This window comes from Adiantum capillus-veneris, chromosome 14 (assembly GCF_014529385.1).
Source record: "Adiantum capillus-veneris isolate H3 chromosome 14, ASM1452938v2, whole genome shotgun sequence".
Classification (NCBI taxonomy): Eukaryota; Viridiplantae; Streptophyta; class Polypodiopsida; order Polypodiales; family Pteridaceae; genus Adiantum; species Adiantum capillus-veneris.
This window is the reverse complement of record NC_140944.1, coordinates 53,722,804-53,739,475: the sequence shown is the minus strand read 5'-3', so window position 1 is coordinate 53,739,475 and position 16,672 is coordinate 53,722,804. Positions and strand designations below refer to the sequence as shown.

At 43.1% G+C, this 16,672-nt stretch overlaps 1 protein-coding gene across 1 annotated transcript in view; it reads right to left on the bottom strand.

The window, feature by feature from the left end:
- The window catches only part of LOC147442381 (mediator of RNA polymerase II transcription subunit), a 105,935-nt gene that overhangs the window by 16,274 nt on the left and 72,989 nt on the right, over positions 1-16,672 (bottom strand). The window contains exons 2-5 of the mRNA XM_086528577.1: positions 12,586-12,757; positions 12,067-12,511; positions 11,930-11,989; positions 11,768-11,845 (exon numbers count right to left, since the gene is read on the bottom strand). Of these exons, the coding sequence (XP_086384703.1) occupies positions 11,768-11,845; positions 11,930-11,989; positions 12,067-12,511; positions 12,586-12,757 (755 nt within the window). The remainder of the gene's footprint in view (positions 1-11,767; positions 11,846-11,929; positions 11,990-12,066; positions 12,512-12,585; positions 12,758-16,672) is intronic.

Genomic DNA, 16,672 nt, shown 5'->3' with positions numbered 1-16,672 from the left:
CCTTTCACCCCTCTTTTAAAAGTTACGTAAGCGAAGCAGCAACTCTAGAGTAATCCTTGATAAATCTGCAAAAGAATCCTGTAAAACCTAAGAAGGACTAGACGCACATTCTTCAGAATGGGCCAATTTCGCACTTTATCCAACTTTTCAGGGTCGATGCGAATTCCATCGTGAGTAATGATGTGACCCAAGTACAAAAGCTCTTTCTTAAAGAATTCACACTTAGAATCCTTAGCATAAAGCTTCTCAGTTCTCAGTACCTCGAGAACAGCGCGTATATGCGCTAAGTGCTCAGACAAACTTCGGCTGTAGATCAAGATGTCATCGAGAAATACAACAACGAAGTTTCCTAAAAATGGTCTCAGTAGATCATTCATCATCTGCTGAAACGTAGCTGGAGCATAGGTCAAACCAAAAGGCAAGACCAAAAACTCATACTGACCGTACGCGTATGGAAACCCGTCTTGGAAACATCTTCTAGTTTGATCCGTATCTGATGATAGCCTGATCGCAGGTCTATCTTCGTAAAATACAACGCTCCATGGAGCCAATCTATCAGATCGTCCATACGCGGAAGCGGATACTTGTTCTTGACAGTAACCTTATTCAACCCCTTGTAATCTACGCGGGAGCGCATAGTGTTATCCTTCTTTCGAGAAAGTAACACTAGCACTCCCCAAGGGGATTTACTTGGTCGAACAAAACCTCTATCGAGATAATCTTTCAGCTCCTGTTAAATCTCGCCCTCCTCGGTTTAACTAAACCAATAGGGTTGCTTTGAGAAGGGCTGACTACCAGCCACCGACTCAATGCCATGATCTACTCCTCTTGAAGGCGGCAAGCCAGGAGGTAGATCATCAAGGAAAACATCCTTGAAATCAGTCATGATTTCTCGGATTCGGTTGGCTTCGTCAAAATCCCCAAGTTCAACAGAAGAACATGAAACATTTTTACGAAATTCAGTGACGGAAGTACCAAGCACTAATGAATCAAACCAAGCAGATGGTACACATTGATATAAGTCAACATCAGAAGACTTTGTATCTTTATACATTTCCAAGGCAGTCACAACTGGTATTGCAAAACCATTATTCACAAAAATCTGATTACAAAGCGACACAGATACATGAGGCATGTCCTGCTTAACAAAAACAAGAGAGTGATGTACCTAGTCTATTAGTCTTGTTTATCATAAAACCATGGAATTCCTAAAATAACATGTGCTCTATCCAGGCGCATGATGTGGAAATCCAGGTTCTCTTTGTAATCAACTAGCTCGAGCAACAAATCTGGAACCATCCGATTCCATACATCTGTATCCTCAGCACGAGCCATCTTCACGCGATACTCATGGTCACTGTCCCGCGTCTGCACGCTCAGTTTATACACCAATTTGCATCCACAAAATTGTGTGAGCTTCCATTATCAAGGAGTACGGTCACGTCATGACCATTGATCTTCCCAGGGAAACGGAGAAGATCGTGCTTATCAAACACTTTGGTGATAAACGTACAATTTGTGCATGAACTGTGCGCTAAATGATGGATTTCAACTTGAATGACATCAGAGTTACCTGAGATCTCGTGAAGCTGAACTGAAGGACGACCTTGCAGTTTCTTTGTCTTCTTCTTGGGGCAATCCTTGATTTGGTGAAATGTCTGGCCACATCCGAAGCAAGTCCCCATTCTACACTGCATCAACAATTGAAGCACTTTTGGCTTTCTTCTTCTCCTAGGAAGATCTCGACGGTGATTTGAACTTTTGCTGGAATCGGGGGCGCTTCCTCGAAGCGCCCTCGCCGAATTGATGGTCTGAAGTTCTTTTCTTCTCATAGTTCGCTCCATTTATCAAATGGAACGTCCTAGCCTTTGCCACTGCATCCTCGACGTCAATCGAGGCTTTGTCCTTGATTAAGACCCAATGGTAATCTTCATGTAATCCTAGCAGGTACATGTGCACAGCGTGCATGGAATCCACCTTGTAGAAGGTGAGCGCTTCTTTGAAAGTTGCCGTATACTTATCAAAAGACAGAGCCTTCATCCAAAGACTCTGCAATTTGGCGTAATCTTTCAAAGAATCCATTTTGGCGAAATCCTTCTTAACTTTCACACAAAAGTCAACCCATATCATAGGCTTCTTCTTATAGAAGGGAGAGCCTTCCGTTCCTTTAGTGAGAGAGTGCAATGGACACAAATAAAGTGAATGGACACTGTGAATGGAAATGTATGAGACAGAGAGATAGAGAAAGAAGAATACGACAGCAGAGACGTTGTAAAACCCTCCTTCGAAGGCCCCACTCTCTATGGCGAGAGCGGTCTCCTTATGATTGCACAAATCTCTACAATGCTTTGGACTAGCCGACGATGTCGACGACGGTAAGGACGACGACGAGATGGGCTGAAATCTGAAAATGCTAAGGGCTGAAATCTGCAAATCTTTATATGCTGAATTCTGACTCTATGTCGGTGACGACGGCGATGACGACGATGCAATGACGACGCACTGAAAACGCAGATGCTGCAATCTGCGTTTTCTGGGCTGAATCTGTAAACCTTGCGGAATCTGACCATGCCGCGAGGATCTGTTGCGGGAAGGTGAGATCTATGAGGTTTGGGGGTTGTTCTGCTGTGTCTAAGGCCTGAAAACTGAAAACACTGGTCCTATGGCTGATTCTGTCGCAATGATCTACAAAAACGCTGAGGTTGATCTGCAAACCAGAAACGCTAGGGCTGCAAACTGACCTTGCGGGGAAATCTGCTAACGCTAGGAATCCGTTGTGTTGTTGTGGGAATCTGCTAACGCTAGGGCTGATCTGTTGTCTACTGTCGTCGGGAATCTGCAACTGCAAAAACGCTGGCTGATCTGGTGCAAAAACGCTAGGCCTTCTGTTGAGAGAAAACGCCAGAGTTGTCGCGGGGGTTGGTCTTGCTGAGAAGTTGTCTGTTGAGCAAGGTGCTCCTGCTGCCTCTTCTGCCAATTAGTGCTAGCCTAGATTTGCTTCTATACAAACTTACTCAATTTGCCCTACCTACTTTCCAACAAAAGTCACTTAAATTAATAAGTGAAAAATGTCAAAAATAGGGAAAATAGGTTAAATGCACTCGAAAATTCCCCTGAAGGATTCTGATGGATTCTGATGGGAATGCTTATGATCATGCTCTGTGCAACCAGAGAATATGCATCTACACTAAGTGTTTGGACATGCACGGTCTACGAACAGACTCACAAAAGTGCCAGATCACTTCTAAATCTAGACTGGCTTGACTGAACTGAACCCTGATCATGTTGTAGCTTGTCCACGGACACATAGGGTTGGATGTGTCACGTGACAAAAATAATCAATTAAGCAGTTATTTCATCAAAACTTGCATGAAACAGATATTATCCGACTGAACCAGTCCATAGGTGTGCACACAGTCCATTCTGTAGCCAAGCCAGCTCTGATACCATGAAACAAACGCAAAGAGTGGATCTCCCAGGTGGTTCATCCGACGTGTGTCTGTAGACAGTCCGTGTAGCGGGAGATCCACTCTCTGCGTTCCGTTCATGATCCGATAGCTCCCCCGTGCTGGGACCAACGTCCGAGGACGTAGGCGTACACCTGTAAGACCGAGCGTCCCATACCACCCCGCCTCACCTCCTCGAGGTGACCTTGCGCACTCCTAGCCTCACGGGCTAACTACTGGCACTCTGCCAGTGGGGGTCGATAACTGCAAATGAGGCCTTGGCCTCCCTTTTATAATAATGGCCCACCACACTGACCAGGTTCTCACTACGTTTGCCCGGACACTGGACGCCCATCCCGACGGCGTCTGGGCTAGATCCCCTCTCCTATAAGCGGGTTAACAAAATATCCCCCAAAGGAGATTTCTAAAGAGAACGAAATCAAGATTGTAGACGAAGCTGAATTCATGGAGACGGAGCAGATTTTGTTGTATCGTTTTCACCATGGCTCAAAGAAACAAGCACGACAGCAATTTTTGAACTTCAAGGATTGAGGAACCCACGAGGCAAAGTGGAGCGACGATTTCTTTACAAATTACCCAAAGTTGTTGGCCGACTACAAGGAAGTCATGCAGTTCGATACCAATACCTCACCATAAAAAGGGGGGGATGTCAAGTGCACATCTAACCCTATTTGCATGTGGGGGTTAGATGTGCATTTTTTGTTTTGTTTTGTTTTAGGAGTCAAGTTGGGTACTCCTGGCCGCTCCCCTCACCCCCCACACACACACACTTTAAAGTTGGATAATTCTTGAGCTTGGCGAAATATCTATCGACCAGCTTACCCCCCACTTTCCTTCTTTGGGTGCTAGGATCCGCTCAAGTATAATAATCTCCTCAGCTTCTTCTACCTTCGGTTGCTCCTCTAGCACTTCACGCTTGGAAGGTCTCAATAGATTCACATGAAAAGCATTGTCCATCTTTCAAGTATCTGGCAACGTTAGTCTCAAGGACACATCACTGACCTTTTCACAATTCTGAATGGGCCCATAGTATTGCATACTTAGCTTAAGGAAAAGCCTGTCAACCTTCTTTCTACGGGGTACCTTCTCAAATGTCAGAAGCACCCGATCATCTTACTCCCGGCCGCTCTCCTCACCCCCCCCACACACACACTTTAAAGTTGGATAATTCTTGAGCTTGGCGAAATATCTATCGACCAGCTTACCCCCCACTTTCCTTCTTTGGGTGCTAGGATCCGCTCAAGTATAATAATCTCCTCAGCTTCTTCTACCTTCGGTTGCTCCTCTAGCACTTCACCCTTGGAAGGTCTCAATAGATTCACATGAAAAGCATTGTCCATCTTTCAAGTATCTGGCAACGTTAGTCTCAAGGACACATCACTGACCTTTTCACAATTCTGAATGGGCCCATAGTATTGCATACTTAGCTTAAGGAAAAGCCTGTCAACCTTCTTTCTACGGGGTACCTTCTCAAATGTCAGAAGCACCCGATCATCTTACTTCAACGATCAGTCGTGACGATGCTTGTCTGCCGCCTTCTCATTCTGTTGTTGAGACATTGCAAAGCCTCTTTAATCTAGGCACAGCTATACAAAGTGACCTGCGTAAAATATGTTGTCTATGGTGCTCAAAATAGTAGGATCCTTTTTACCACCCTCTAGGATCTTAAATGGTGCCTTCCCCGTCAAAATGTGAGCAGTGTTGTTGTAAAGAAAACTCCACCAATGACAAATACTTCTTCCACTGAGACTTACTTTCATAGATATAGCATTTCAACAACTATTATACCACCGAGTTGGTAATCTCTCTTATTGTCCCTCGGTCTGTGGATGAAACGACGAAGAGAATTTGAGCATAGTACTCACATTCTCACACATTGCTCTCCAAAACAAGTTGGTAAACCCGGGTCTCTATCTAAAACAATAGACTAAGGCATACATGATAGCCTTCACTGTCTTCTTCATTGGTATGAAATAAAGAACAAGTCAATGACCAAGCCATAAAGGTTTGATTTGAGAATAGCTCTCCTTATAATTTTATTTCTTCTCATGTGGTACAGGATCTTAAGCTCAAGACCCCTTCCACAAATCGTCCGATATGCAAAAAGTCTTACCCAAGGGTCATGCCAGTCAACCTTCGCATTCAAGACTACCATGAAGTCTTGGACTTTTCCTTATGGGTTGCATGTAGACATTATTCTACATGCCATGGTTCTTGTCACAAAATTAGGGTTTTTGCTTAGAAACTAACATCCATGAAACTATAAACCTACAAAAGCCCTAAATTGGTCAAAACCCTAATTTGTTGCTGCAAGCCCTGAATTTTCAAGATTGTTGAAATTGAATTCCGTTCACAACAATGCAAAGGGCTCGTCCAAAGATTCTACTTTGATTTCTACAGCATTGTCGAATTCTCAATGGTTGAAGAGATTTTTAGAGTTCTTTGAAACACCAAAAAAAAAAAAAGGCAAAAAGCATGGTTTTTAAACCTTTTCAAAGCAAAACCGTACTGCGTTTGGATGAGAGTTGACTTTGTAATGCTTTTGGGCCGTGCTTTTAAAGCACAAGGGCCTTTATAAGAATCTCAACTCTGTGCTAGTTATCACAAAGATGTACTTTGGAGCCTGTGAGGTTCTCAAAGGAAAAGAGCACTCGGGAGTTGCAACCTACATTTTGATTAATTGGAAACAAATTGTAGTTACTCGGAACAGGAACGGGGAACGGGAACGGTGGGAACTGGGAGGAGGGGGCCAGAATGGGAACGGGGCCAGAACGGTCGACTATAATAAGGCTTCTTTAGCTTTCACCCGTACACTTTCCACTATACAACACAAAGTAACTTACCTGTAACCAAAAGTCACCACTTCAAAACAATTCGCGAATTGGTAGCTAGAGTGCTCCCAAGTAGACAATGACACCCAGCATCCCTTTCGGAATTTCTTTATTCTTATTGCACGCTGTCCCATTTTTATGGGGCTGAAATTTCCCTACTCTAGCCCAATTTCAGTGACATAATGGCAGTAGAAGTCTCCACAGATAAAAACCAAAGTAAACGGCGATTTCCCATGCACTTACATGCTGAGACCTGGCGAGAAATTACAGCACGCTGAGTTCTCTGTTTTTGGCCTCTAAAATGCACCAAAACACATGTTTCATAGTTCCCTAGCTTCCCCGAAGCTCCTCATTTAGGCGTCAAAATTGACCAAAACCCTAAACCTGGAACAAAATTACAGCAAGCTGTAATTCTCTTTTATGCGCTCGGATTCGCGTGCCGATCGCTCCTGTGGGTAGCTCTCGAGCTCCCACACTTCCAGAGGTACTTGCTCCATAATTTAGACGAGAGAAATCATCCTAATTACACTGTAAGCGTGCGTACCTGCTTTGAATTAGCAGTTAGCTAATTCCGTACCTATGCAAGAGGCTCTTGCCTCGGCAAACGAGTATAGAATCCCCACAACTGTACATACAAATGAGAAGCCCTTGAGCTGGACATTACAATCATATATTCAAAAGGGGGGAGAGATGCAATAGAGCGGAATCATCATGTCACATAATGATGATGTGGCCGTCCGCCCGGAAGCTAATAGACTTTGAGTTGTTCCAACCTATAGGGTATCTGTCCGATGGGACCCTTTAGGACACTAGAAACTACAAAGTAACTAAATCGCCTGCGACTGCCGACGTTGCTCGTTGTACGCACGCCCGCAAAACGCGCTAGCTGGCTAACATGGCAAGCTATACAGAAATCCGCAATTTGCGCCGGCAACATTGGAGCGCTAGCTTTTGGGCCAAATGCTTTTGAGACTAAAGCTTTTCATGTAATTGCTTTTGAGAAGGCCTAGAGCCTATAAATATGTACTTAGGGGCTCTCTTCCCTAAGTTTTGTTGGGAGCACTGAGCAAAGAAGAACCTCACTTTGTACTTTGCTCAAGTATTAATATTAATAGAAAAATAAATACCGAAAGGGGCGCTAGACTTTGGGGCCAATACCTCTAGGCACAGAACTACACCGGGCCGTGTCGTCTCTATTAAAGCGTGATAAAGTTTGTGAAGTGAATTTAAGTGATTTCTCGTGTGTCGTGCCAGATTTCGGGCTTGGTGTCCAAGTTTGTTAGAGTTGTATTAGAGCTCAATCGATTCTCCTTCTACGAAGAATCCAATCCCTTCTATCGCGACATACATGGATTAAGTCGACGAATCCTGCAAGGATCAGAACAACCGACCTGACAACTCAAAGTCACATCAGAACACAGAAGATTCAAATAACAACGGCCACCTTCTGTTGATTTAGAAGAAGAGTACAGGCCACCCTGACCCAAGACGTATGATCGAATGGAGATGCAACGTCAATAGTAGGTTGATGCGTGTGCTCGGCAGATGCTTTATTATTCTAAAGATCAGCAGACTACCCTTGCTATTTGGGTCACAAGTCTACTTTTGCAAATGCACGGAAAACAAGTACACCCGCGGAGGCAAGGCACTTGGGCGCTCTTGTAGCTCATTTGGCTTCGCTTGGGTAGAAAAGAGAGACGACACAGCATGTCGGGTCCCAACCACCCTCAAGGGCCCCCTTGCTCTGTTGCCAGAGCAAGTACTTGCTTTTATTACTTGCACAACGTTGATACAATGGTCCTAAATGCTGAGATGCTAAGATGCCGATGGGTACTTGTTGTGGATGCTTGGTACTATGAGACTAAAGACTGGATGCTGAGACTCTAATGATTCTCTAACACTAGAATGGTAACCTAACAGGACATAAAAGTGTCCTTTCAGGGTTTTGGGAAAAAATTCCAAAACCATAGTAGATCCACTCATTTTGAAAAATCCTTTCATGAGCTTATAGTTCAATAACTACTACATATGGAAAAAATGAGAAACTTGTAATTTTTCTCATCCCTTGGTCACTACAAGCCTCCAAAGTTGATGGATCAGTGCATTTGATTGCATATAAATAAGAGTGGGGATTTTTGTAGGACATGAGATAAAATGCCTCGTTAACTTCAATGGGTTGGTGACCAAAACATATGGTTGTTTTTACCTCACTAATTTTTTTTTGGGCAAAAAAAATAGGTACAAAAAAGTTGCATTTTTGCCATTCTACGGACCTATCATCAAAGTTTCTATAGTCACGCTCAATACAGATACTATATACATGTTTTCTTAATTCCCTTTGGGCCTTTGGATTCAAAAGGAGCCATGGAGCATGTCAAAAGGATAATGGATCTCTTACAATTGGAACCTTAGGGGCAATGATAAAGTGCTAAATACAACAAACATGAAAAAACTGGGTTTAACATTATGACCTCTAGAAACCCATAGAAACTACATAATATCTATCCAAGTTTGTAGTCTATGATTAGATATGGTTACTACCTACAAAATACACACAATTGGCCTAAGAAACTAGCAATATTGAGAAAGTTATACTTTCTACTCTAAAATGTATCGTATTCTTCAACAATCAAAAAACTCAACCATCATCATACACTATGCTATATAGCATATTAGGTCCCCCAAAACTCAAGGAAGATTAGCTTTATGTTATACATTACACTTACACAATCAAAATTGAATTTGGATATCAAGAAAGCCACCTAAAAAATCATAAAAGTGCTAATTTTGGCCAAAAAACAGGATTATGCAATTCTTGTAAATTGGTCATAACTTTCAATTTTAACACTTAGCTCTCCCTACAAGCATCAAAACATGTTGAGAACTATGAAGGCCTAACCTCTAGCCATCTAAACCTCACAAACATGAAGTTTAGAGTGGTATAGTTGCCAAAAATTGAAAAAAAGCCAAAAACAGGACCCGTTTTTTCACACTGTTTAGGTTCAAAAATGTTGTGCAAGAGTAAGGTTAATGGTGAGATCGATACTCAAAAAAAAAATGCTAAGTTTTTTTCAGCTCATAAGGCAACTTTGTGGATATATAGCACCTAGAAATTCATTTTCATACTCTTCAAATAATTCAAGCAAAATGGTCACTTAACATGACACAAAAGTGTCCAAGGACATAAAAGTGTCCTGTTACCATTCTAGTGCTAACTGAGATCTGCAAACTAATGGCAATAAAAGCTGAAAAGTGATGGCTGAAATCGATGGTACTGATGCTGAAAAACGTTGGTCCTGTAGGGCTGAAAATGCTGGTTGAATGGTGGAAACGCTGGCAATGAAAGATGAAAAGTGATGGCTGAAATCAATGGTACAGATGCTGAAAAATGCTGGTCCTGTAGGGCTGCAAACGCTGGCTGAATGGTGGAAACGCTGACAAAGAAGCAAAAACACTGAAGGGCTGATCTGCTACTTGTGATGCCTGAGGGTGAAAATGCTGAAGGGCTGGCTGAAAACGCCAGGTATAGCTGGTACTTGTGTTGCAGTACCACTGCTGGTCCTTGTTCTTTTCTTAGGAGGTAACCCCCCATGCCACTCATATACCCCCATCATGCTGGGTCGAGCAGTATCTCTCCTTCAGCCCCACGACCTTGATAAATCAATGCTTGAAAATGTCACTTATTATTAATGACTTAAGAAACTGTTCACACCTATATGCTGATATGATGTATTGTGCAAGAGAGGGTATGCAACTATGACTTGCCTGAACATGCACATCCTGCTAGAGGCTCACAAAGTGCCAGGGTAGGTACTAAGCTAAACTAAGACTGGCGCTAGACTGTAGAAAAAGCTTGTACACGTGGCTCAACTGCAGCGTGCACGTGACCTTTACCCATAACCATCTCCACAAGAAAAGATACGAATCTGATAGTAACAAGATTTAGTAGATCAAGACATCCGTTAAAAGATCAACACGATCTAAATGTGATTGCTAAATGGTTACAATGATCAGAGACCCTTGACAAAAATGTGATTGTTCAATGACTGATGTCTTTGTAGAAGTGTTGGATTAGTAGAGTCTGGTGCATGAGTACATAGAGTCAATGTCTATTGAAGAAAGTTTATGTCCTTTGGCTATTTTTGCAGGTGTAATCAAGGGATATTACAATTCTTTCAAGAGGGGGGAAAGTCACAAAGTGATGGCATGTCCAATTGGAAGAGAATGGCCCTATGTGCCATGTGGACATGCTTCATCGACTTTAAGAGCCAATTTTCCAGTTTTGGAACCCTCTTGCATAAATGGTTTGTACACGCGTTTTGACGGATGTTATTACACTACGGTGGGGATCTGGCATGACATGCATGTAGTTTTAGAATAGAGGAATCCAACGAGCCATTCCCTGCGTCAATCGGATTCCCTACAAGTAGGAGTTAGCTTGTCCACATCCACATAGTTTTAGATCATAGATGTGCACGTGACAATTTGAGAGCATTTATTTGTTTGGAATTATATGGAAGAATTCAAGATTTTTCATGCAACCCCTTTCCTCAAGGACAACAGTATGCAATGGTGGATTTCTTTGTTCACAAAGCCTCACGCTCCAAGGACATGAAAAGCTTTCAAAAATACTTTTGCTCGTACCTACTCACAACTCTCTTTGAGGTGCAACGTATAGTAAAGTGGGGTAGTTTAAAGATGATTTCCACCGTGACTTTAGACGACTACAATCAAAGATTCTGGGATGTCTATCTACCAGTTTCTTTCTTCAAAAAATTAACCTAGGAGTATTAGGGTGCGAGATACACTATTGTAATGCCTTCCCTGTTACAAGAGTATTGTCTTTCCTAACAAGTAACCACCATGCAAGAGCTTATGGACCATGCCGGTCCGCTTCTAGTGATCTACCAAGTCGACTTCAACAGCATCCATGCTCTTGTGTTTTAAGACATGCCCCAATTATAACATCCCCATGATATTCCTTTTTAGATTAGCTAAAAGTCACGGTTACAATTGTTCTGTGAGCCCACTCGAAAATAATCAATCAAAACTTGGCGCCCCAGCTTCTTATGTAAAAGCCTTGCGGCCCAAAAGCAACTAGAGCAATCTGCTTCTTACAACATGGCCTCTAAAAGCAACTCTGGCCCAAAACTCACGCTCGACGCTAACAGAACCTTGCATAGGCAAAATTGCCATGTCAACACACCGTATAGCTGCCTTGTCAGAATCATACGGATGCCACATCAGCATACCCCGTTTTCTGGGCAGCAGTCCCACATGCTGTCTCTGGACTCTGCTCCTGCTCAGGTTGGTCTTCACGGTGGGCTGGCTACTACCACGACACTCTTCTGTGATACTTTGGATGAAAGAATATTAGACATGCTATAGTTGGTCAAGGTACAACAGACAAGTTACAGACACAAATGAAAAGACAGATTACACCCGACTACTCAATTTCAAGGATTGTACCAGAAGGAAGTATAATGGGGATGCCCTTGATGAAGCAGCAGCCTGAGTAAAGAAATGCAATGCACTTGTGGCACATTCCTGCATGTACAAAGCGGAAAACTAGGTAATTAGTCTGTACAATTAGCCTTACATAAACTTCTTGCTGTCTGGGTAGCTACTTACAGAAACTCGCCGGAATACAGCATGAGTCGATGAGCTTCCCATGTGAGCATTGTTGCAAACCTGCTAGCCAGAAATGCTTTACAATCATCTCAGAAGCTTTTTCAGATACATCCGGTTTTGTGAGCAAAATTAATTACCTCATCGGCAGAAAATAATGAGACAGCATCTGGTGTTACACTACCCGAAGGAAACAACAAGACAACAGCTTTAAATACCGCAGGCACAGTCACTTCCAGAATGGCAACATTCTCTATTGAGGATGCATCCAAACCAGGCTTAGCACCAGAGTCTGATGGACTATACACCGTGTGGAGCTTCCTCTTCTGAAGCGCAGATGCTGACTTGTGTTTGGCCCATTCTAATCGGCTAAATGCTGAGATTATCATTCCTGATCCTTCAGCAGCCTGCCATAGCTTTAGAAGATCCAGAAGAGGAGAGCTTTGTGAGCTACTATCATTTTCTCCACCCCAACATTTGGCTCTCTTATCAGCATGGCCCATAATATTCCCTTCTTCAGCACCAGGACCACCGTAGCGCTGAAAGAACCTCCTTTTTTTATCTGTGAAGGCCTTCAATGCCAGCCTTTCAAGTACCAATAACTATCAGGGATTCTCACACACGCAACCACAAAAACATTGCAGCTACTGTACAAATACCTTGTTCTTTCGACTGCTGAGGCTGCTGCTTGACCAGCGATTTGTCTCTTCCATGAATATGCTACAATGGCACCATCTGAGCAAATCAATGGAACCTGCAAACCCCAAGGATGTTTCTCTTCAAAGCGTTGCTGGGCACCATTCATAACCCCTAGTGCTTCCAATTTTTTTCCTGATGTCACAAAAGAAAACCCCACTTAGAATGATGATTTCTCATACAGAATCATGCATTTCCAATTATGCCACCTCAACGCACACAAACAAACCACAGCACAAGTTTGCACAGACAAACGAAACCTTTTCCAAAAAGAATTGCATGCATTTCTTCCCTACAGATAATTGCCAAGTGTAATATATAAACAGCAATAGCAGACTCATATCTAACCATTTTAAAGCCTCCTTGAGAGCCTCAAGACATCATCTAAGGACTTCATTAAGAAGTACTTGTGTTTACGCCATATGATCTGGAATATAAACCATGTGCATAATGTGACTACAATGAGAAAGGGGTCATGTCTTTGAAGTGGGTTTTGGACTACTGAAATCTCTAATGGTAGCTGTTCCTCATCCATAGACTGCCTACTTTCCATTCTTCCTGCTTCTCTGACTTGAGACAATTCTCTTGCACGATCCTTGAGCTGAAGTGGTGTAAATTCATAAGAAATCCACTCTTAAAATCCCTTTGAACACGTGTCGGGCGCATGGTGACCATGGAGCATGTTTCAGCAAGTCCGAACAAGAGAAATGTTTTGAGCCTTAAAAAATTTCGATGATTGAGTGAAGCATGTGCCGTTTCGCTACCGACAAGTAACCATATGTAAGGTTTTGGGGCCTTTCAAAATCCATCTATGAATGTTTCTGCCCAACGTTTCATTGCACTCCAAAATCCATATACGAATGTTTCAGCCCCACAACTCATTAGATTGAAACATTTCACAACAAAACAGCACGTTTTGAGGGGAAATATTTCGGCCTTGAGCGTTTCACGGTGGTGTTAGCCTTGGGCTCGGGCTAACCACCCCACCATAGCCACCATCCGACAACAGCCCCTGGATGGGGCCAACATCTAGGGACCTGGCCACACACTTGTAAGAACAACCACCCACGCTCACCTCCTCAAGGTGACCTCACATGTGTCTGATTTCATTGGTTCATCACTAGCATTCTCTACAGTTGCCCCTAAGGTAGGAGAGCCTTGCAATACTCCTTTATTGATTTATCTTCACATATACAACTACCACAGAGAGCGTTTGGGTATTTGCAAACTCTCAGCGCACAATAGCTCAACAATGCGACATATTTAAAGTCATTGTGACCTAGCTTTTACAAGTCACCCTGAAAAGGAACAACCATCAAAAACTAGCGACCCAAAGCCCTCATTAGTCAACACTTTCGTAAGTGCACGGAAAAGAGGCCCCGCATCCGTCTATCTCGATGAGATGACTGGATACTGCTGCTAGTGCATCAAGAGTTTCGACGAAAGAATTAGATGGCTACACAGAGATCTAGGTGCATCAAGAATTCTGGACTAGATGAAATGACTAGATTGAATGTTTGCACCTCTGCATTCAATGTGAACTAACTGTTTGATTTGTGAAATGCATACTTTGTAAATATAATGTCTAGGTTGGGATAGTCGTTGGCATGTTTGAAACATGAGAAAAGATATGAATCAATAGTGACAAGATCTAGTGGATCAAGACATCCATGAAAGAATTGGATGCAATTGCTTAATATGTTACAATGATCATGATTTGTATATAGAACCCTCGATGGAAATGTGATCTAAATGTTCAGTGGCTATCGTCCTTGTGCAAGTGCTAGATGTGTGCAGTCTGGTGCATGGGTACATAGAGTCACCGTCTACTCAGCAAGTTTTTGTCTTGTGTCTATTTTGCACGCGTAATCAAGGGCGATTACAATTCTTTCAAGAGGGGTGACGTGGCATACACTGAAGATAAAAGGGGACTAGGGTTTTCTTCATTTAAAAAAAAACTAACCTTGACCAACTTGAGAAGTATGGCGTAGGGGCAACCCTAAACACTTAAGAGACCCCAAATTTGCGTAAACTGCCTAGCCCACAAATTGTGAAAAATACTACTAACGTGGCATTGGTACGATAGACCCGCAAATTACGGAATCTTGCTAATGTGGCAGCAACGTACGGATGGTAGATTTTTGACGACGTGAGTTTTTGGACTTAGATGTTTTGAGGAAAGTGCTTTTGATTTGATGCATTTGGGGCTTTGCATTTAGCATCCCTTGTACTGTTTATAAGGATCCTTGGGGGGCCACTCTCTGGCAGGACCCTCGCGTGTTGTACCTTTGTGGTTGGCAATCAAGAAAGAATGAAGGGGGGGCCAATGCATCTGGAAGTAGAACTCTGCCGCTTCATGTCAACTCTCCTCTTCTCTCTCTCTCCTTCCAAGTTCAGGTGTTGCAGTTTCTGTTCATGTGTTAACCAAGCCTATGATTGTTCATGTCACAAACTGCTGATGTGTCAAGCCACTGAAGAACAGAGCCACTGTGCAGACCACCGGCCGAGGGAACTAAACCCTAAGAAGCAGAAGCAATAGAATCCTAATCTTGGAGTGCTCTAAGTAATGCCCTCCACAGAAGGCTATGTCAAATTGCTGAATGAGGGCCAAAGCCCTCGGAGCATCTCGGAACCCAGAAAAGGATTCAAACTTAATCGATTGTCCACCTTCTTTGAATTCTTTTACTTTCTTGCTTTTGTCTTCGAGAAAGTCATATTGGTTGGCTCTGTAAAAATGCTTCTTCTTTGCATAAAACATGTGGTTGTCGGAGTCTGAACTGTTAGAGGATGACTCCTCTGTAAAATTGTCAGAAGCTGGGCGAAATCTGGGTTTCTTTGCCTTTTTCTTGCCCTTTCCGAAGCTTTGCTTTTTGCTTTGTTTTTTGCCTTTTCTATCCTCCTCGCTCGAGTCGGAAGAGCTAGAAGAACTGAAGAAGAAGAAGAATTGGGTAGTCCTTCAAATTGTAGACGCTTCTTCTGCTTTCTTGCCGATGCAAAAGAAGATTGACGACCCAAATAACCTAGGAAGTCAGTCCCTTTCTTGTGCTTTTTGGATTTGTTTTTTGCGTCCAAAGGCCGACTGATCTGTGTCTGAACCACCTCTTGTAGTTAACATCCTCGAAGAAGGAGGTTTCTTGATTGCCAGTTTGACGGGTGGTTCTGTGGCTTTCTACCACTGGGTGTGCACTTCTACGATGGATTGATGAGACAAAATTTTTGCAAATTTCGGATCCTTCAAAATTTTAATCATCTGCTTTGTGCACTCGTCAACCTGCTGTCGACGTTCCATCTCTTCAAGTTCATACTGAGTAGGCTGAGGTGGCCCGTACTCTTCCTCTGTTTGATCATTAAAATCTTCTTCGTGATCTCCTCTCGCATTAGCAGATGCAGAAGAAGTCAACTGGTTCTTGTTGGAATCCATAAGTGTCGCGAGAAAAGGATCATATTTCCCGGTAGAAGAGAAATCGGCCGCACTTTGATACCACTGTAACAAACTTGGACACCCCAAGTCAAGATTCTACCACGACACAACAGAGATTCACTTCAAAACAGTTTACAAAAGACAACACGGCCCAGCGTAGTTCCGTGCCCAGAGGTATTGGCCCCAAAGACTGGCGCCCCTTTCACTTATTTCTTTTTTTATATTAATCTGTGTTCAAAGTAAAAAGAGGGCCCAAGGGTGCTCACTCTCAAACTTTGCGTCCACATGCTCAGAGTAATGAGTCCCAAAGAAGGCCACTTATAAAGATTACATGGGGTTGCTAAAAGCAGAGCCCCCAAAAAAGCAAGAACCTGCAAAAGCTGCCAGCGTAATTTGCGGAGATTGTAGCGCGTTTTGTGGCTGTCCGTACACGCGGAAGTCTATACAACCAGTGTGATTCGCGGATATCCGTACGGCAGCCACATCAGCATGTTCCTTTGCTTTATTTTAATGTGTCCCCGAGGTCCCCTCGTCACTTGGCCATAAGTTGGGACAACTTCTAGGGTTGCCACGTCACCAGTTTGTGACATCCTCCTCCTCCATCCACTTTGCATCGAGAGCTAGAAAGT